Here is a 21,150-nt window from a genome sequence, read left to right on the forward strand (position 1 = left end):
TGCACATCAAATCACAAGTTCACAACCAAGTAAAAATGCACCACAAGAATTGCTATAGCCCCAAATACACAGGCAAACATACACACATACTGATTTTTTCTCCAAACATGGGTGCCATTTAATGGTGTCTAGTTTATTAAAATGAATTTTAAAACTTTGGTATGGAGATCTTTCCTAAAAAAAAATACTGAATGCAAGCCTACTGTCATGCAGTATTGTAAATGGTGCAATACATTGTTTAATGTTCATGTAACCACTGTTGAATCCAATTTCCCATGCCCCTACAAGTCGTTTTATTTTGAAGGCAAATTTGACAGAGATCCGTGTGTAGTCAGAGTGCTTCCGTTCAACTTGACTTGCTTGTGGTCTTTAATCCAGCAGACGCTGGTCTGTCGCTCCCACCCCACCAGTCTGTCACCGCTGATAGACGGCGTCCAGAGCCCCGCGGCCGGCCCGTAAAAGCCGTTCTGTCCGGTGCCTCTCAAACAGGGGCATGCGGACACCGGGGGGAGCTCCTCATTTAAAACTGTTGCTAATTCACTTTTATTCAGGTCCCTGAAAGTCATTGCAGTTATGGCCAAAGAATAACTATTTCAAAATAGAATTTCACTTAAAGCCATGATCTAAATTTGCACACATATGAACATGTGAAGATGAAAATGCCCCCTCTCTCCTTTCTGGCAATCACAGCAGGGAGTCTCGCCATGTGAGGAGGATCATGAATGATTTACTGCCTGGATGATCCAGGAACACAGCAAGTCCTCCATGGAGAACACTCTGACTGTGGAAGAGTAAAATTAGCCTGAGCCAACCAGGCTAATATCTCCTTAATTAGACAGAATAATGTATGAACATGGTCCACACAGTCATTTAATCACATCATTGCTCATTGTTTGTTTGCATATTTGTGCAAAAGCACACCCTTTTGGTGCAGACAGGGAAGTGACAGAAATGTGGATTTCTGTGACTTCCAGCATTGTTTGCTGAAATCTAACGACTGATAAATATATGTCGATATGAAAAGATGAAAATTAAACACAGAGCTCATTATTATCTTACACTCTGATCAGGATATAGGGAACTAAAACATTTTTATTTAAAATAGTAATGTTTAATTTGTGGTTTCCCAGCTTTTTATTTATTTTCAAAAACCTTTGACCCATTTTAAAAAGAAACTCAAACTTTTGTTTAGGATCCAGCATTTACTTGGGACGATACCTCAAATAACATTAAAACAGGCTGTGTGACTCAAATCCTCTCACTGTAAGCAAATAAATAAACTACAGTAAGGTTTCCAATTTAAATTTAATATCTCTGGATTATCTCTATAGCATTTGAAAGAGGTGCTTTTTAGCAAAAAGCTCACGAGTGACAAAAAACAAGTTTCGCATTCAGAAGTTGAAGTAAATCTTCCATTAGAAGCTTTAACTTTACTTACTTTACAAAGAGTGCTAGTATGGCACCTGCCACAGAGCGAACAGACTTTAGAGTGTTACAGAGTAAGTGATCATCAACTTTTCTGCTGTAAATTCCAGCATTTCCAGCTCAGTCTGGATACATTAACAGGAAACATAACAGATGTCTTGGCAGACAAATTAAACATGAGTGAGCGCTTGCCTGGAGAAATAAATCAGGAATAAATACAATTTGTCTCTACCTACTCCCAGTGCCTTTTTTTTTTTACCCTGAGCCAAAGACAAGAGTGTAATTCTGGTGTTAAAGCTGGGGTTGGTAAATTATTCTATTTATTTATTGATATATTTTTTGTAGTAAATCATTTAACATACCGACAGCAATCATAGATCAAAAAGAAAAAAAATCCAGAGTCTGTGGCTGTTGCAGGCGTCTAATAAAGCCCATTCAGCAAAGTTGGAATAGTCAGATAGCCATGACAAGCTGTCCTGCACTCACAGTACACTGAGTCTGCTGTTCAGCAGCTAGCTCACTGAGTAGCAGAGTGACCAGCACGGCATCAACAGATCTGTTTAGCGGCTAACAAGACACCTACTGGGTAGCCCTTTGGATTGAGGTCTGTTTGTGACGTTAATTTGTATATACATAACAGAGTTGTTGATTATGTTCATTAGACTGGAAAAGCTAATAGACCTTGTTGAATTTAGCAAACTAGCCGCACACAGATATCCCCCAGCTAGCCAGGGAGAGCTCCAGGACAGTCTGTGTGTGGAGGCTGCTGTAGGAGGGGCTCTGCAGGGAGGGGGCGGGGATTCTTCCAGTTGGAGACGTTCAAATTTTAGCCTGCTCTTGCTATTTTTTCTTCAGTGTTGTCAACCCCAGCTTTAATGGTTTTAACAACATGATGTGTTTCTTATTTAGGAAGACGGTAATGTGATTAAGTATGTTTTAGGCTTGCAGGATTGCACAGTACAGGCTATACTTAAATACAATATATACACATTTTGAAAGAATGGTCCCACTGGATTCAGGTAAAAGTTCAGTTCTTTGGACTAAAAGCATCTGTGGACCTGGGGCTTTGGCTTCTGGCTGAGTGACTGTGCCCCATCCTCAGGAGCTGTAGAAGGAAACAGAAGAGAGAAGAGGAATGAAACAGACTATCCGCTTGTGTTAGCGTGGTATCTGTTTAGATGTCAGACCTGGATGAGGACATACAAAGACAAAACAGACTGTGAAGATTGTGTATTCTTTGCTTGCCTGCTGTTGCCTCCTCCTATGATGCTGGCAGGCAGGTTGTTCTGGATGAGGTTGGATCTGATGATGCTGGGAGAGGCTCCCGGCAGCTGGCCTGGTCTGATGGGCTTGGCTGGGTTGGACGCAGACAAATGACATGGGTCATATACAGAGAGCAGGTTGACAGAGCACATCCTTCATATCATACATACAGTTGTCATTTCTTCATTAAAATTCAGAGGAATAGTTTGGGTATTAAGAAAATACGCTTATTGACTTCTTTTTGAGAGTTAGCGGGGAGGTTGATACCATCCAGATCAGATCTAACAGCACCAGGGGGCCAGTTAGTTAGTTAACCCAGCTTATCATAAAGAATCTAAACAGAAAACACTCATTACATATTAGATTTCCTTACACACACACACATTTGCATCGTCTTGTTGTTCGCCAAGAAACAGTTAAGGGTTTTTTTACATATAAAGGACTGTCTGTAAAATCTTTGCATAACGAGTTCACACAATGCTGATTAAGCCTATCACTGCCAGGTAAATCTCTCTGTATTTCCCAGTACACTGGATAGTTTCATTGTGAAGCCTTTCCCTGTGCTGGTAACTATGCAGAGCAAACAGCAGTATGGCAGACAGGGCTCGGGCAGTTACCATCACTGGCAGCAGGGGGTGACAAAAGTTTGGCCACTTCGTTTCTGCCTCAGCTCTGTCTGTGTTTTTGCAACTACAGCTGGGGGGGCGTGGTTAAGTCCAGTGGCCGTATAGTAACCTTATGGAAGTGCAGATGACATCACAGTATCTATATAGCACCTTCTTTCTTTCAGCTCCTCTTCTACAGTACACAACCTTTAATATAAGATTTCATGCTTGTATACTATTTGGTTTTGACAAAACCTAGACAGTTCAGTTTCTCTCTTTTTGGACTTTGCAATTTTCAGAATATTGGTTTGCATTATTCTTCAACACACATTATTTTTGTTCCAGTGCATGAAACAGAGTCAGACATATGCATGTCTGTGTCCACCTACCTATCTGCGCCGAGGGTCTCCGGCCCATGTTTTTGGGCCTGGCAGCGTCCTTAATGCGCTCCATCTCCTGCTCGTAGCGGCTTCGGTCTCGAGCTGCGTTCTCTTTTGCCTCCCTCAGAGCTGACTCCAAGGCTTTGACCCGCTCAACGGTTGCCCGCAGGCGCTTCTCCATTTTAGGAATCTCACCACGAAGGTCGGCGTTGTCCCGTAGCAGCTACATAAGGGAACGCAGAGAGAGGAGGAGAGGGAGAGGACACAGACAACATGTAGCCTTTCAGCACAAAATCAGGTGTAAGTCACTTTTGTAAAAATCAATTCGGGCGGGAAGCGCTGTGGTACGTTTCTACAGGGTTTCACCTGCTTGTGAACTTTGGTGAGCTGCTCCAGGTTGTTCTCCAGGAAGCAGATCTTCTGTTTCTGGGCATTACTTCCTTCTGAGTCGTCCATCTGAGCATTCTGCTCAAGCACAACACATAGTTATATTAACTCACTGTTTTCGCTCACGTTTTTAGCCCTGCCTTCATTTATACATTTACCTTTGTACAGTTGATTTGTAACATTCACTTCTCATGACTGTAGCCAAAAACCCCCTGAGCTAAAGCATTACATGTGTGTCTAAATGAAATGATAAGTAGGAGACTTGTGATGGTGCAACACATGGCACAGTCTGTGTCTTCCAGGAAAGCCTGCTATTCCTTTGTCTATCTCACCAAGCTTGAGCCTGAGGGCTTGAGCTGCACGCCAGGATCAGGGCGCAGGTCCCTAATTTACAGCTGCTACCTTTGAAGAATCGGTTGGCCTACTTATTGCAGACACTTCTTGTTGTGTTCCCTGGATTCATAAAAATTTCATCACAGTGCAAATTAAATGGAGTGCAGGTGGCGCATGAGCGAAATATGGATCTGCTTTTCTCATTGCAGGTAAGCGGCCTTGTCGGGTGATATTTCACAAAATTGGAGGTTATATCACACACAGAACCAGATCACAGGATGAGGATTGCAGTGATAATGTCCAACACTGCCGAGTCTTTTCACCTTTTTGATTCTAGTGGCCAGGTCTTGGACAAAAAGCCTCCGGAGGTTGTGGAGTGTCTGCAGCTCTCGGGCCTGTGTGAAGTCAAAGAAACCCAGCTTAGAAACAACAGTTCACAGACCATTAGTGAAGATTGTTAGACGCATTAAGTAACTGTTAATAAATGCCAATTATTGTATATACCTCATGTTAGAAGCAAATACATAAACTATTAAATCTTGCATATTGTATAGTTCAAATAAAGACCATAAAGTCCATCTTAGTTCATGCGTGTCACTGTATAAACTAATGTTTAAAGCGTCTCTTCAAAGTATTAAATACTCTATAAATACCTTAGTTAACATAAAGACCAGTTATGATTGTTGACACATTAGTAAACTGCCAATTAACTGATAGTTGATGTTTATTGCTGTATCAACTACTGTTAAAAGTATCCATATAATTTGTTATACAATTACCATAACATAACGTAACATGAAGAACACAAAGTCAGTGTTTTTAAATGTTCTTACTGACAGTTTTGCGTGGGGTTGCAGGATAATGTAAAAAATATATATATATATATATATATATATATCAAATTTTCTGACAGATCCTGTGATTGTGATATGGTTCACAATGAAGGGGAATTATCAATTTTTGCAACGCTACAGTTCTTCATTGTCATGTTACCTTTACCTTTATCAAAAAAAATTGCAGCTTCTTGCAATTTGAATATTGCGCTTGGCCATATTGCAATTGCAATTCTATTCTGAATAATTGTGCAGTCCTGGTTTTCAGTATATTTTATTAGTTAGAAATAATAATAGTAAAGGAGTAGAAATACCATCTATGTAAAATATTCTTAGAATAAGTGTGTAATACAGATTAGGGACACATCTTCAATCCTGGAGTTGAATATTTTGTATGTGTCATGTCATCGTCTGTAACCGCTTTATCCCTTTTTCAAGGGGTCGCAGGGTTTTGTTGCTGGGGCCAATCATAGCTGTCTCCTGGCGAAGGCAGGGTACACCCTGGACCAGCTCATCGCAGGGCCCTCAGGAGCAATTTGGGGTTCAGTATCAGCTACAGTCGCCCCCCATTGTTGATATGTAAAAATCAATTAAAATCTTTTGTATTTTGGTTGAATTTGGACGTGCCAGTAACTGACCACAGTCTCCTCCAGTCCCTTCAGGTCCTGTCTGGCCTGTTCCCGTCTGTCCTGCTGCACCCTGCAGAACGTAAAAAATCGATGTTACTTTGTGCAAATGGCACAACGGGAAAGGGCTGCAGTGGATTACACGTAGAGACATTACGTGAGCTCTTGCAGTTGGCGGCTCTTCTCCTGGTCGACAGCCTTGAGCTTCTCGTGCTCCACCCTCAGCCTTTCCTGCTCCAGCATGATCTTCTGGTTTAGACTACAAATGTCAGTAACAGCATCAGTACTGAACTATTAGTCCCATTTAGAAAGAGAGGTGCATGCTGATATTGCGTCTTACTCCTGCAGCTCTGTGAGCAGTTTCTCCTTGTTGTCCAACTCATCTCTCAGGCTGCTGATCTGTTTCTGATGGATCTCTCTGTGAGACTGGATCTGCCTCTCCACAGCATCCTGCAGAGACACAAGCTACAAGGTGGAGTCAAAATATCGATTTGGAGAGCGCACTGGTAAGGGGCAGCTCGGCGGTACTGTACCTTGACTTCATTGGCAGATTGGATCTCGCTGTCCTTTTCCATGGTGTTGACTCTCTCTGGAAGTAGACGTATACATATTATTTTTTGTTATTTTTCCTTTGGTTAGACACGGCAGCACAGTGGTTATCGCTATGTATAACATATCAGAGAAAATACACTGATAAAATACTTTAAACAGATCGAATAAAATTATAGATATCATAATTGTTTGATATTATACACACTACTAAAAATCAGTTTAGATTATTGGTATATTTTTTAGTGTTTCACTTGATTATTTACTCTGTGAGATATCTGAATGTCTATTGTGTGTATTGTACATGTATAATGTGACACATTTCATTTGACTGATGATATTCTCATATCCATTTACATGCATATGTGAAACCATATCCCAATAGCTCAAACTAGTTTTGAGCAGTGTATGATGTTGATAACAATTTCAATAGAAATATGGATCATTTAAAAAAAAAGAAAAAAGAAAGTTGTGTGACCATTTACCAATAACGGATTTTTTCTTTTTTGTGTGTCTTTTCTGGAGTATTTCTCATGTCATTCTGTTCTGTAAGCCCTTGGAAAACAAACTAAATTAAAACTCTGAACAGGTCTGGTTCCGGAAACCACCAGTTTAACATCTAGTGATGGCTCAGTTAGGATGAGTTCATTTAAGCTCAGTTTTCAATGAAATATAATGACTTAAAAGTGCTCTAGAGAGGACACTGAAAGGGTTAATGCCTGAGTTGTTCTGTTACAGCGCAGTAAACTGTTCTGTGCTCACCTTGGGCCTTGATCCGGACTATTTCCTCATTGAGATTGTCCAAAGTTTCCTCCAGGTGTCTTTTCTTCTGCTCTACATTCTGGAGGGAGTCTGTCAGGGACTTGATCTTGGCTTCATGCTGGACAACAATGGGGGAAAAAAAAAACGTGAACAATTATAAACTGTCACCTGTGACACAAACCCAGAACAAACACTGTTAAACATCCATAAAAACCACCAGCTTGCTGTTTGACTGGTAACCACATGATGCCGTTTTAATTAAGGGCCTCATTTGTCGCTATGGTGACAGTATCCATGCTGGCAGAAGCAGCAGTTACCTGGGAGATGCGGAACTGGCAAGCAGTCAGCTCCACCTCCATCTCCTCTCTCCTCTTGGTGCTCTCAGCCTGGGTGCTCTCCAGCTGTTTGCTGCGCTTCACCATCGTCTTCACCTCTGACTTCATCTTACTGATGTAGAGACGGGCCACAGTGAACTCTTCATCTATGAGACCAGTGCTTTCTTGTTGCTGAGAGGTCAAAAAAACAGTAATCAGCCGTGGAAGATGGGCCTCCGGTTTTGTCTTCTGTTTATCTACGTTTGTAGATTAAAGGATGAGTTCACCACAAAATGAGAATTCAGTTTACACCTTTTTTTAAACCCTAAATCTTCACTGTAGCTGCTAAGCTAAAAACATGAGTGCACACTGAAGTGGGTGCACAAGCTCCACTGCACCTTCAGGCTCTAAATAATATCTTTTCATTTTCATGTTTTATTTCAGTTATTTATTTTTATTTATAATTTTTAAACAATTCCCCTAACTACTTCACTTGTTTAGGAGAATGCTGCAGCTCTGTTTTGCTGTGAAGCTCCAGAAATGTTTTGTGGACTACGAACATGCCTGACTTTCCATCAGCACGGGGGGAAGGAGATACTAAATGAATTTTCATTTTTGGGTGATGAAGTGCTTCAGTTGATCACTTGATTACTCTTTAAACCGTACGGAAATGATAAAAATGCCCTAGGTGACATCTTTGAATGGTTTGGTTTAACCAAAAGGTGACAAAAAATTTTTTTATGAAAACTGATCAAAGCAGAAAATCCTCACATTGGTGAAACTGGAACCATTAATAAACGATCAGTTATCAACATTGTTTTACATTTTTTGTCGATTGACAAATTCATAACTGATGGACCGTTTTTGCGTTAGAGGCAACATAGATGATCACAGACAATCTCTGAGATTTGCAGGGCAAAAAATGGCAACACAAAAAATAAGGGAGGATTACTAGAGTAAGTCCAGTTAAGGGTACGGTTAACTTTCCTCTAGGAGCGTCAGTGTTGTAAGGCTATTACAATTACAAAGTGCAGTTATTGTACATTTTCGACAAGAGATACTTGACATATCTCTTCTGGCGAGGCACAGAGTTTAAAATAGGCCTGCCAGGAATTTAACCCTTCAGCTACACTAGAAACTAAAGCCTGCGCAAAATGAAACTGCTGTCATACTGCTTCTGAACACAGCACTGCAAACAAGTGTCAGCATACTCACTTCACCATGAAGTGGGCCCATAATAACACTATACAGATAGGCCTGCCGGATAACGAGACACTCACTCCATACTTGCATGATCACATTCCTCTGTTACACTAAAACCTTGATCCAACTGTAGATCGACAGAAATGTGTGAACAGACAGCTGTAGGGAATTGCGAAAAGCATTTTCACAGTTGACTTACATCTTTTCAGACTTAAAGGAAAAGTCCAAACACGATCTCCTCGCCCCATGCTTGTGAAGTTGCCCACAAAACATTTTTGAAGCAAACACAGCAAAACTGTGTTGCAGCTTTCTCTTTTTTCTCTCTTTTAAAACAACTGGTATGAAAACCAAATCTATATAATGGGTCCATACAGATCATCAAGCATAATCCAAGTCTCCAGGAGCCCCATGATCCCAAATTGATTTGAAAAGAGATTACTTACGCTCTTGCCGCGGTCGAGCTTGTGCACCCATTTTAGGCACTTTCAGTTTAGAAGCTACAGTTAAGATTTCAGCTTTAAACAGGTTGTATAACATGATTTTTCCACATCATTTTGGTATCTCGGGGCTTTAAAAAAAAAAAAGTACTTCAGTCGTTTAGGAGAACGCTGCGACTGTGTTTCACTGTGAAGCGCCAGAAATGTTTGGTGGGCTACAAAACATCACCTGAGTTTCCATCAGCATGGCGGAGAGGCCTTTGTGACTGAACTTATCCTTCAACGATGACTAAATGAGTTAAACGATTCATTGTGGAATTGTAAATCATTTGACTCATCAGTCAATCCAAAGTAAATGTGTCAGCAACTGTTTTCCTCACATTAATTAAATGAATATGAGTCAGGGTTTGTTAAGCAAATTAGTAGAACTTTTAACCTTAACGCATGCACTTAACAAAATAAAGGACAATTGAATTATTTGTTTTGATACTTGGTGATGATACATTTATGCGATTTTGACACGAGAGGAACATGATGCAAACAAACACAAAGGAATACAAAGCATGTGGCCCAAAGGACGCATGCAATGGCAGCAAATGTGTCGGCTACTATAGAAGTATAATGTCGCTAATACCAGTGTGTCATTTTGGGTTGAACAGGCTGCTGTTGCTCCGACAGATGTCAATTCATTCTTTCTCTCTATTTTGTTTCTCAATTTGAACAATCAATACGTCACCACCAGGACTGGTAACCTTTATGTCGTTGCTTCCCACAGCGATTCCAATCTCGGCCAGGTCTTTGAGTAATGACGACATCATCTCAGTGACCCTCTTCTTCTGGTGGTTGGTCATCTCCTTCAGCTTCTGGAGTTCAGTGTCAATGGAGGCCAAGGAGCTCTGGTCGCAGATGACAACATAAACAACACACACCTTACAAAGTGATCACGCAATGCTCAGTGTCATCGTTGTCAGTGGGGTCAGGTAACAGTACCGATTTCTCATTCAGCTCTTCGCTGAGAGCCTCAAACTCTCTTGCTCTGTCCTCAACTTCCTGACTCTTCTGGTCGTAGTTGACGGCCAGTTCCTCAAGCGCCTGCAGCACCTCCTTCACCTCCTCCTTGGAGGCTTCGTTCTCTGCCAGCAGCCGGTTTAGCTCCGTTTGCAGGGTGTCGTGATCTTGGCGGGAGGAGGATAAGAGCTAGAGAGTGATGATGAAGAGGGTGAAATGAGAGTCAAGCCTGAAATCCATAACAGGATTTTAAAAAAAAACATGACGACACAGTTAAAACAACCTAATGTGTGCAAACTATAAGGTTGCAGTGCGGCCTGCTGAGGGTGAGTTACAGTCTGACCTCTCCTGCAGGGCTACTAATGGTCTGCTATCAGCTGTCAGATTGGGTTTGTGCTAACAGGGATGGCTGGAGGGCTGAGAAGCAGTGGGGGAGTTCAGAGGGGGGAGGGCAGGGAGAGGAGGAAGGGGGGGGGGGGGGGGGGGCTGTATCACCTCCTCCTGGTCCATCATCTGTTGCTCCAGCTTCTCCACCAGCTGAGACTGCTGGTTAATCTCATCGTCCTGGATGAAAGGGAGGACGGCGAAGAGGAGAGAGGGAGAGAGAAATGATCACAGCGATCAGAAGCACTACTGAACAGAAGCCAGTCACGCCACCTGTTGACCAACAGGAGTACTACACTTTAGCAGGACTGAGCCTGCTAAAGTGCAGTACACCTGTTGGTCCTGCGGCTGCATCTCGTTATGGCAAAATACTGTATGAACACAACAGATAGAAGCAGAGTTAATGTTAGCAATATTAACAATTTTTCAATTTCATCAAATTCACATATTGTATAGTAGTCAACTTTAACATGACTGTATCATTTAAAGGTAGCACTTGATTATAATCCTCATTAACAAATGGTAAAGTTACGGTTTATTAAACTTAAGTTAATATTAATATTCACCATCTATAAACCAGTTATTAATCACATGTCTGAAGTTGCTGCTGTTGTGCTGCTTTGTAAATAGTTAATAAATACTATGTAGTTCATCTATAAAATGATGTGCATGCCTTTATAAAATTGCAACCGATGTTCATCAACCCTTACAATTGTTTATTCAGTTAACAATGAAATAACTGTGAGCGAGTGTTTAATGAACTGTAAATGTTCTGCTTAAGTTTGAACGTCCCTGGACTACTGAAATCCTTTTTTTCCCCCTTCTTTTATTTTGTCGTTATTTTACTAAGCCAAGACTAAAGTCATCAGGCTCAAGATCCGGTCTGACTTGAGATCACACCTCTGATTCACTGATTCTTTTAAGTGCCTGTAGGCTGAGCTTGTGCATGTTTCCACCATATGGCAAATAACCACATCTTAGTTGAGAGGACCTACATACATACATACATACATTCAGTGGACAAATATGGATAAATACGGTCACTTTGCTTTCGGTAAACCCAAAACTATGTAGTGGTTCTGTTCTTACCTTATCATCCAGCTCTTTGTAGAGTTTGGCAAGTTCCGCCTCGTACTTCACTTTCTCTGCGTCTGTCATCTTGACCCCGGGCAGGCTGCTCAGGGCAGGTTGTGTCGGTGTCTTATCATTGTTGAGTGCACTGTCCAGAGCCTTGACCTCTTCTTTGGCCTTTTCTTTATCGAACTGTTCCTCTGCTGGCACACTCTCTCCTGCAGAGGGCAGCAGAGAGGGACATCAGCTCCAGTCCCCGCACGTATCAGCGTTGGTTGTTCAATCAAAACTCTGTTTTAAAACCGAGACCTGCGACAACTCTGTAGTTCTTAGGTGAGCATAAATAAGACATGATCATGCACGTGTTTTGCAGAGAACAACTTTGCTAATATGGAAACAAAGGATTATTTCTTTGGGCGTGTCCTTTCCAAACCCAAAATAGGACCAGTGAATGATTCAGCTCAAACAAACTAGGATAAGGTACTCTGTAGCTTAGTTTTCAGGAAAGGAGAGGAAATCTCAAAAAGACTTTTGTAAGCAATTACAGAGATGTGTGTTCTTTCATACATTTCCAGATAAGCAGTTGGCAATTTGTTGTCAGAGAATGTTACAGATCCAAGATGGCACTGGCAGATCGGCAGGATTCAGAGAAAATGAAAAAAAACAAATTGAAAGAGGTTATAGAAAATGACCTCAAGCGAAGGTTCAGAACATCATAATCACTAGGGTTCACTGCCATGTAAAATATTAGCTCAGATCTGAGCGGGTATGTTTGTTCAACACATTCCCTGTGCTGTCTAAAAGTGGCACATCGCATTACCACTTTTAACATTAGCCACAGTCTCAGGTATGAGTCACACTGCCCCTGGAAAGAATGAACATGTAAGAGTCCATTCTTGCTTAAAAGCTCTGTTTTCCCTTTCTGTCGTGTCGCCTCTCGCCTGTGTGTATCTGCCTTATGATTCACGCGATACACAGATTTGACTGGCTGAGTAGCTTCACAATGAGCAACTGTGTTGTTTTTTGGCTGCTTCCACCCCAGAGCTTTGAGAAGCTTTGCCGGCTAAAAGGTGGAGAGAGATTTTGCTAACAAGGGGGGGGGTTTCCTCCCCACCTCAGCCTACTGCGGATCATTTCATGGTCCCTACAAGTTCACCCGCCTTACTGGACAGTGTATTCCTCACCACTCCTCCACCGGTTGAGCTCGGTCTCGAGCCAGGTGACAGTGTTTTTCAGCGTCTTGTTCTTCTCCTTCTCTTTCTCCCACTTGCTCTTCCACTGCTCTGCGGTGAGCTCCACGTTCAAACACACTGTGTTCTTGACCGTCTTTGCCCTGGTGAGACAGCAAGGTGTGAATAATGCGGCAATCTCCATTGAATATCACCAGCTCGACTACTTTCAGACTGGTCTGACTGTAAGGCAGACTGACCAGCTGTTGCTTTTTCCTTAACGGGCTCATTCAGTTCACTGTGCATGAGGTTCCTCAGCCCTTGTGTATGCTCTCTACTTTGTAAAAAGCTCTTTACGCTCATACTGCAGACAACCATGTGTTTTCTCGCCAGAAAGGAGCTTTTCCAGGAATAGTTCAACATCTTGGGAATCTTTGCTTTATGGCGAGAGTTAGATGCAAATCCATCCCACTCTCATGTCTGTGTGCTAAATACGAAGCTACAGCCTGCAGAATGTTATCTTAGCGTCGTCAAATATGGCAGAAAGCCTAGCTCGTCTTTAAAATGCACAGTGAGTTTTATCCTCATCTGTGAAGGTGGTGTGACCATTCCCTGGGACTCGCTGTTGGGCAAACAAACATATGATCCTTCACTGGCTTCCCACAGGAACAGACAGGGCTGATTATTGCGCACACAGCAGCAGCCTCAACTCCAATTGTATCTGTTACCACCGCATTAGAAATGTAAAGCCTGACAGGCAGTATACACTGCAGTTGTACTTCTATAGGATACTAACACAGGGATAAACTCAGTTCATCAACAGGCTTTTTAGCACCACAGTGACATCTGGCCCTGGTGTTGTCTTACATAAAATATTCACATGATTTCCATGCTGTGTGGTAAACAGATTGTATCTGTATTTCTGTGTGTGTGTGTGTGTGTGTGTGTGTGTGTGTGTGTGTGTGCGTGTGTGTGTGTTTGTGTACCTCTGTCCAAACTGCAGAGTGGTCCTGGTCTCAGCATCATTGAAAGAGGAGGGCGAGCAGCAGATGACCATGGTGGTCCGACAGTTCCCTCCCAGAGAGTCCTGCAGGATCCTGGTCATCTTACTGTCTCTGTACGGTACATAGCTCTGACAGAGGACACAGGTTCAAATCCCCAATACAATACACATCATTTATCAACAACACTGAGTGCTTCCAAGTGTAATTTTAGGTATACTGTGTCATTCAAGTATGGCATAGTGCAATCATTTCAAGTTAACAATCAGATCACACATTATTATGAGTTTAGTCATAATGATGAGAAATTCTTAGAAAAGACAGAACAAAAATAAAAATTTTGACTATTTATCTCTTTAGAAAAAAATGATAGAATTCTGACATGGTTCTTAGAATTGCTAGAAAAGATAAAGAATCTGAGGAAAAGACGAAGAAGCCCAACAAAAGGACAGAAATCTGAGAAAGAAAGAAGAAGAAAGAATCACAGAAAACGTCTGACTTGGATCCTGAGGATTCTGAGAAAATAGTCAGAATTCAAATACACGCACACAGTGGCTCTAACCCTCTTCAGCTTCCACCTTTGTGGGAATCCTGAGTGAGAATTTGAATCAGCAGTCATTAAGGACAGCCACGATGGAAGCACGGCACCAATCCATCCCCTCAGAACTGTGACTAACTCACCGAGCCCTCTGCCAGAGCTGAAATGACGATTCCCAGTGAAGACAGGGACTTGTTGATCATCTTGGCTTCATCCAGCACTGTGCCCTCTGCTCCTGTTTTACCCACCTTTGAAACACACCAACGCAGGAGAGTTCTGTTAATGACAGCAGAACCGGGCTGTTTCATCAAAAACACTGTGACAGGATTGCTCTGCAAAACATGTTAATGTTTCTGCTGGAGCTTAGTGTTATCCTTGGTTTATTAAAATGTCATACTGCGGGACAGATTACTGTAGCGCCCCCTGCTGGAAGATGCAGCAGCAGATGGTGATCAAAGTTTCCTCACATGAATCGTTTCAACACAGGAAAGCAAAGTGTGCCTTCAGGATCAACAGGCGTGAGGTTAAAAGATCAGACAATGGCAATGTCTAGTCCCAAATGTGACTCTAGGAAAGATGCAGAACAGAACCTGGGAAGCCTCAGAGGCAAAGAGATGGAGAAAGAGACATGTGGAGGAGGAGTGTGAGGTGGAAACATACTTTCTCACTCCCGGCCAGATCAACCAGGTAGAGCTTGCCGGTCAGTTTGTGTCCAGTTTGAGTGTTTTCCTGCTTGATGTTAATGAGGAAGATGCTGTGACTCCTGGAGCTGTGCTCGTTCATGTCTGACACACACACACACACACACACACACACACACACACACACACACACACACACATACACACCAACAACACAAGTCAGGAGAAGTTTCCTAGTCCAAAAAACATTTCTGCAGCTTCACAGCAAAACAGCATGGCGGCATTCTCTGAAACAACTGGAGAAACTGGGGACTTTATTTAAAATGTAAAAGGCACCAAAAAAGCCCCCCGTGGAATGGTTCTTTACAGCAAGTCAGAACAAATGGGATCCCAAACTGATGAAAATATGTTGTTTACACCCCCAGCATGCACAATCAGGCTTGCGCAGCCTCTTCATGCGGGGGGGCCGGCTAATGCTTTTAGCCTAGCAGCTACAGTGAAGATTTCAGCTTAAGAAAGGATGTAAATAATGTCTTTTCAAATCTATTTGGGTCCCCATCGGCTGTAGTTGTTTAGGAGAATGGTTTAGTTTTGTTTAGGTGAAATGTTCCTTGAGATAAATTCTTGCGATGGCCCAGAACTGCAAGTTACTACACACTTGACACTTTTAACTTCAATATTAACAAGGATCAGACACTATACCAAATACTATGATTAATCTCAGATTTACCACTGTTTAAGCAAGGTAGGAATACTTTTTGACATCACTTATTTGGTTGTGTGGGGACGCACAGACACAGTGTCTTGGCTGATGGGAGTCTTGCTGCAGTCAGGAGACTCAGTGAGGTTGAACCCATGAGGCCCAGCCACACTGAAGGCGCTCAGTGTATGAACTCACTTGTGACAGCCACGCTTCGGTTGTTTTTCCCGTCCTCTATGGCTTCCATGACCTCGTTAGGACTGCACACAAAACGCTCTGTACACCCCTGGGGACACACACAATCACAAGGAAACGTTGTGTCTAACAGCCCCGCAGCAGGCCGGCTTCACAGAGAGACAATTATCAGCTGAGGAGACCGTGACATACAGTATCAGACTGATGCTTTCACGGGGGAAATTTTGAAGAAAGAGTTATGTTATTACTTCATTTTCTCAGAAGCGTTTCAGTCCGCTATCTAATCAATTAAAACTTGTGTATGACACATATGTATTGTAAGAACAGTATAACAGAGAAAACACCCCACTCCATTCAACACAATGGCTGTGTGAGTCTGTGTTGAACAGGTTACATTTAGTACACCATCATCTCATCCTGCAGATCACAGTGGCACCATTGTTGCGATGATATTCTCTTGCGTATCCATATCTAATGCATTATAACCAGCTGTCACAAACATGTGACTGTGTGATTGTTGAACTCATCTCGGCTAAAAGTTAAAGTGAAAATAAAGTCTCACCTTGACATAAGGCACCCTGTTTTTGTCCTCGTGTACTGACAGGTTGGTCTTTGTGACTGCGGAGGAGAAAGGAAACACACATCATGCCTGAATAAAGCTCCTTGTCCTCATCAGGGTCTGAATGATGCCGATAAGAGACCGAAACGTACCATCCAGCAAGTCTTTGATTTTGTCCAAATAGACTTCAAAATACGAAACCTGCAAAGCAAAGCTTCCAGTGAGACTGTCTGATGTGTTCACGCTGACGTTTGAATGCACCTGGTCGAGGCGTTAACATACTTTGATATGAAACTCCAGGTTCTGATCCATGGAATAAATGTAGTTGAAGATGTCTTGAACAATCCTGGGGATGACTCCCATCAACTCTGGGTCATGAAGGTTCCCCTTTAATAGACAAGTAAATGAGTAACTATTAACAAGACAGAATGGAACGCCAGATTTTTGAACTCGTTATTCTTTTGTAATTATGTCTTTATATTACCTCCATGGTGTGTGTTTTGCCAGAGGATGTCTGTCCATAGGCAAATATTGTCCCATTGTAGCCCTCCAGGACATCTGTGTACATCAAGACAAAGAAAACACACTGTTTGCACCTCAGTTCAGGCTCATATTCCCAGGTGTAGCTGAGACTACATCTAAATTCTACTGAACACCTTACCCCTGACAATCTTCTGAGCCACAGCATTGTAGAATTGTTCCTGAGTTGTGTTGGACTGGAACACACGGTCAAAGTAGTATGGTTTACCCTGTGAAGAAGAGGTGAGCACCACGGCAACATTAGTTTCCACGTCACCACACAGCAAAAGGCCCACACGACTCGTATGCGCTCACTTTGGCAATCCATGTGCACTGATCAATAAAGTGCAAGTGTTCTGTCTGCACGCATTCATGTGAACAATTACACTTTCAAAATGGATCTCTGACCCTCGAAGAGTAATGTTACAGTAGTATGCTATAACCTATAACACAGTATCTACGAAATAAATGCAGGGATTAATACTTGTGTCATGTATAAACAATGTGCTGTCTGATTCAAGTCCTATTTGATTGTTAATGTACAATTCAAATGTGTGGACAAGTCGAGTCGAGTCAATTCACTAACTTTATGATTACTCTTATCTGTTTACAATGATTCCATAAATTTCACTAGTGGCCACAAGGGCTGCTATTCAGCAATTAGCATCACATTACAGTAATGCAGAATATCAGATCTAAGAAAGGCCTCGCACAAACTCCTGACAGCAAAATGAGCTCCAGTCATCTGTACAATAACAAACCAGAGTCTGATGAAGCAGCAGGCACCATACAAGCATGGAGGAAGTGACATCATCAGGCTTCTGTGCACCTCCGAATCTGTTTCCTGGCACTGCAGCAACCTGCAGTCCCAGTTAATGCTATTGGCTCAGAAGCAGTGGTTTGCATGTTGCTGCGATCAGATTCAAGAGACAGATGATGTTCTGATTCTTTTTTTAAAAAAAAGATTGGGCAACTTTAACAAAATAGTATAAAAAGCGGTTTATGTCTGAGTTCTGGTCCTGGACACGATCTGCACTGGATGGAGGAGTTTTCCACTTGAAGCAACTGACTGAGTTGACTATACCTCTGAACAAAGCAGCCATTCTTTGTTTTCATTTTCAATAGTCATGAGAACCAGGGGCTATAGTTTGCCATGAAATGTATATTGTCTACTGATCCAAATGATCACCAGGAAAAGTCTGTTCAACACCTACCACACGGAATAACTAACTTGGCCTACAATCAAACAGATTATATATAAGTATATAACAAATAAATGTCACAGCACAGATGGGTGCCAAATGGATGATGAAAACAACATTAGGACTTTGGTAAGGAGTTGTTCCACCATAGACCCCAAGAACGTATTCAGTGTCATACACTCCTCCAAAAGATGCACCCTCAGCAGGTGTTTTGATGATGGTGGTGGACAGTGCTGTTTAACATGTCACTCCAATATCCCCCACAAGTGTAGGCAGATGAATTACACAATTTCATAAACCATTTATTTAGACCTCGTGCCCTATATGAAACATTTTGTATTTGTTATTTTAACTTGCCTATATTGTGTCACTGGTGTCTCGCTAGCTATCCACTCATTACTCTATGAAGTCTTTCAGTTAGAGGGCTATGTACAGTGGCCATTTTGTAACATTTCATCATTTCATCTTGTCAGAAAGCTCATCTTTGTTGGGATGGAGCTTTAGGTTTCGTTTCATTAAGCTCAGCTCAAAGTCAGCATCAAATGTCCTTTTTTCCTAACATAGCACAGCAACATGTCAGCATGCTAGCAGCAGCATGACCCCGTACAGAAACTTGCGCAGGTTAACATTAACCTAAGTGCAGTTGAAGACGAAACTGAAAAGGTAGATGAACTGGATCAAATTTAGTTTAGACGACCAACTGCGAGCTTGACTGATTCAAGTCAAGACTGGTTCAAACTGAGAAATGTCTGACAACATACAGCTGTTCTTGGAAAAGTGACACTGGGATGTCTTCTGTCTTCTCTCTGGAAAACTTTGTGCATACAAGTGGAAAAGGCAACCAGATAGGATAGATTACCAAAATCAAATGTTGAATGAATGAATGAATTAATCTGTAGTTATCAGACCACAAATAAAACACAAATTAAGCTGTAGAAACAATAGATGCCACAGGGGCATTTCTGGGGGCCCGGCCTCACTGTTAACTGTACAGAACACAACTTTATAACTTTATTCACTGATTTGGTTGGAACTAGATTATATTTCATTGAGAAAATAACTCAGAGATAGACAGAGTTTACTGATGGACACACAGCTCGAGGCTACTTGTTGCTGCTTAGCTGCTTAGCTCAGTTAGCTGTGTAGCTAGCAGCCCTTTCAGTTTATCTGCTCGGACTCGGAACATCAGTTGAGTGTTGGTGTCTACACCTCAAGCAAAGGAGCTTTGGACCACTCAGAGAAGGAGGTTCCCAATTCTGGGGTGAAGGGACCGAGCAGGGAGAGTCATCATATCAGACTGCTAAATGCACAGCTAACTGAGCTAACTAACTAATAGCAGCAAACAGCACAGTTAGCAGCAGTTAGCTGTAACTATAAAAACAAGTATCTGTTCAGGACATCAGAGGGAAAACCACAAATTATTTTCCCCATAAAATCTGATCCGGATCAGGTCTCAGGTCTCAGGTTCTGCCTAGTCCCACCCGAGTATGTGTGAATGGTTAGTACTTCTGAGCTGCCATGAGCTTTATATTACAGCCCTCTCACTTGCACAATGCGGAAGAAATGCAGAAAGTAATGCAAAAGGAAAATATGGGGAAAATTAAAAACTGGACAGTAAATGACTCGGGCAAACAATACAAACAGGCTAAATAAAATAAAAAAATCAATGTGTCATATTTCTTTATGTCTTTTTGTTTTTGGCAGCTTCAGTCCTCCATACAGCTCAAGGTGCTGGCACTTACTGTAAACGGACTTTTGTCACCATTTGGTGTCGTGACGAATAGACATTGTTAAAGTTAGAAATGAGGACATTATTGATCCACCTTGTACTTAATACAGTCAGGCAAACATATCTTACAATAGATTAAGGCCACTACATGAGAAGTGGAACAAGTGGAGGGAAGAAAAAAAAAAAAAAAACACTCACAGAAATCGATACACAGTCATCTCCTTGAAACTTCGGGATGTACTTGTCTCCCCGGGCCACCTCCGATCTGTTGAGCGGCCTGAAACGGCACACCACCTTGATGCAGGTCTCCGCTGCGTCCGTCATGTCCGCCGCTGTGGATGGATGGAGCGCTGCGTCCTACAGTCCAACAGTCCGCCGGCTGCAGGGGAGAGGAGCAGGCCGCGCCCCTCACACGGAGCTTTCAGCTGACACAGGAATCCTCGCACCTGAGCCTGACTGTTACTCAGCACCTCAACTTCAGATGAGGGTGAATCAGACCGGACCAGCTTTGTCTCCAAAATCCAATAAAAAAAAAAATCTTATCTTTAAATAGATTTGCTATAGATTTGTTAAATATTAATTTGCACTATTTATTTATTTTTATTTTTTTTTCAACAACAAATGATTTTGATGAAAACACAGTTAGTCTATTGAAGAATACTCGCGGACATCACGTCAGCTGCAACACAAAAATAAAAATAAAAGATGAGGTAGAACTTGAGGGGAAGGACAGTCACAAGGGTCTACTTTGATCCTCGGAATAAATAAAATGCTGCTGCGATCAGGGCGGGACTAAAGTATGGTTCAGAGCACGTCTCATGTGAACAGTCACATGGGGCTTCAGGATCTGAGAAACAGTGTGAGAGTTTATTACTGATGACTGCAGACTTGCTTTTTACTTGAACAGATTTAAGCGCCGTTTTAACAGCAAATCATTTTATTTTTTTTTTAACCTTGATTCTGTTGGTTGGTTAAATCAGTGAGAACCATTTCTGAGCATCAGTGATATCAGTGAGGTGAGGACCCCAAAAGACACCCACCCAGCCACCCAGTCTGTTCAGATTCAGAAGTACCTCTAGACTGCAGAGCAGCTTCATTCCACAGACTGTGAGACTCTATGACAGACTCTTCATGATGATGATGATGCCCTGACGCCTCAAACTGTTCACCTGCTGCACCTCGGTCCCACAGCAGCAGCCATTGAAAGTTGTCAGGTTATGGAAGAAGAACACACAGTTGCTCATTACAGAATGAGTGTGCTGAAGACAGGCACAGGGTGTGTCTGAAGATGGTTTTGGCTAGACGGATACAATCAGA

General features: G+C 42.1%; 1 protein-coding gene across 1 annotated transcript; it reads right to left on the reverse strand.

Annotated features, from left to right (window-relative positions):
- Positions 1 to 151: 151 nt before the first annotated feature.
- On the reverse strand, positions 152 to 20,308 carry LOC115569595 (kinesin-1 heavy chain-like). The gene is made up of 26 exons (XM_030397586.1): positions 20,032 to 20,308; positions 17,045 to 17,132; positions 16,868 to 16,941; positions 16,666 to 16,770; positions 16,536 to 16,584; positions 16,387 to 16,442; positions 15,828 to 15,915; positions 14,949 to 15,073; positions 14,432 to 14,536; positions 13,736 to 13,881; positions 12,765 to 12,913; positions 11,599 to 11,798; positions 10,621 to 10,689; positions 10,108 to 10,314; positions 9,870 to 10,013; positions 7,481 to 7,669; positions 7,164 to 7,281; positions 6,386 to 6,441; positions 6,193 to 6,302; positions 6,010 to 6,111; positions 5,865 to 5,925; positions 4,717 to 4,788; positions 4,040 to 4,138; positions 3,683 to 3,896; positions 2,671 to 2,779; positions 152 to 2,530 (listed from the first exon to the last, which is right to left on the reverse strand). Exons 1-26 carry the CDS (start codon positions 20,155 to 20,157, stop codon positions 2,524 to 2,526), a joined length of 2,868 nt encoding a protein of 955 aa, XP_030253446.1. The 5' UTR covers positions 20,158 to 20,308; the 3' UTR covers positions 152 to 2,523.
- Positions 20,309 to 21,150: the final 842 nt, after the last annotated feature.

Source organism: Sparus aurata, chromosome 19, assembly GCF_900880675.1.
Source record: "Sparus aurata chromosome 19, fSpaAur1.1, whole genome shotgun sequence".
In the NCBI taxonomy this organism is placed as follows: domain Eukaryota; kingdom Metazoa; phylum Chordata; class Actinopteri; order Spariformes; family Sparidae; genus Sparus; species Sparus aurata.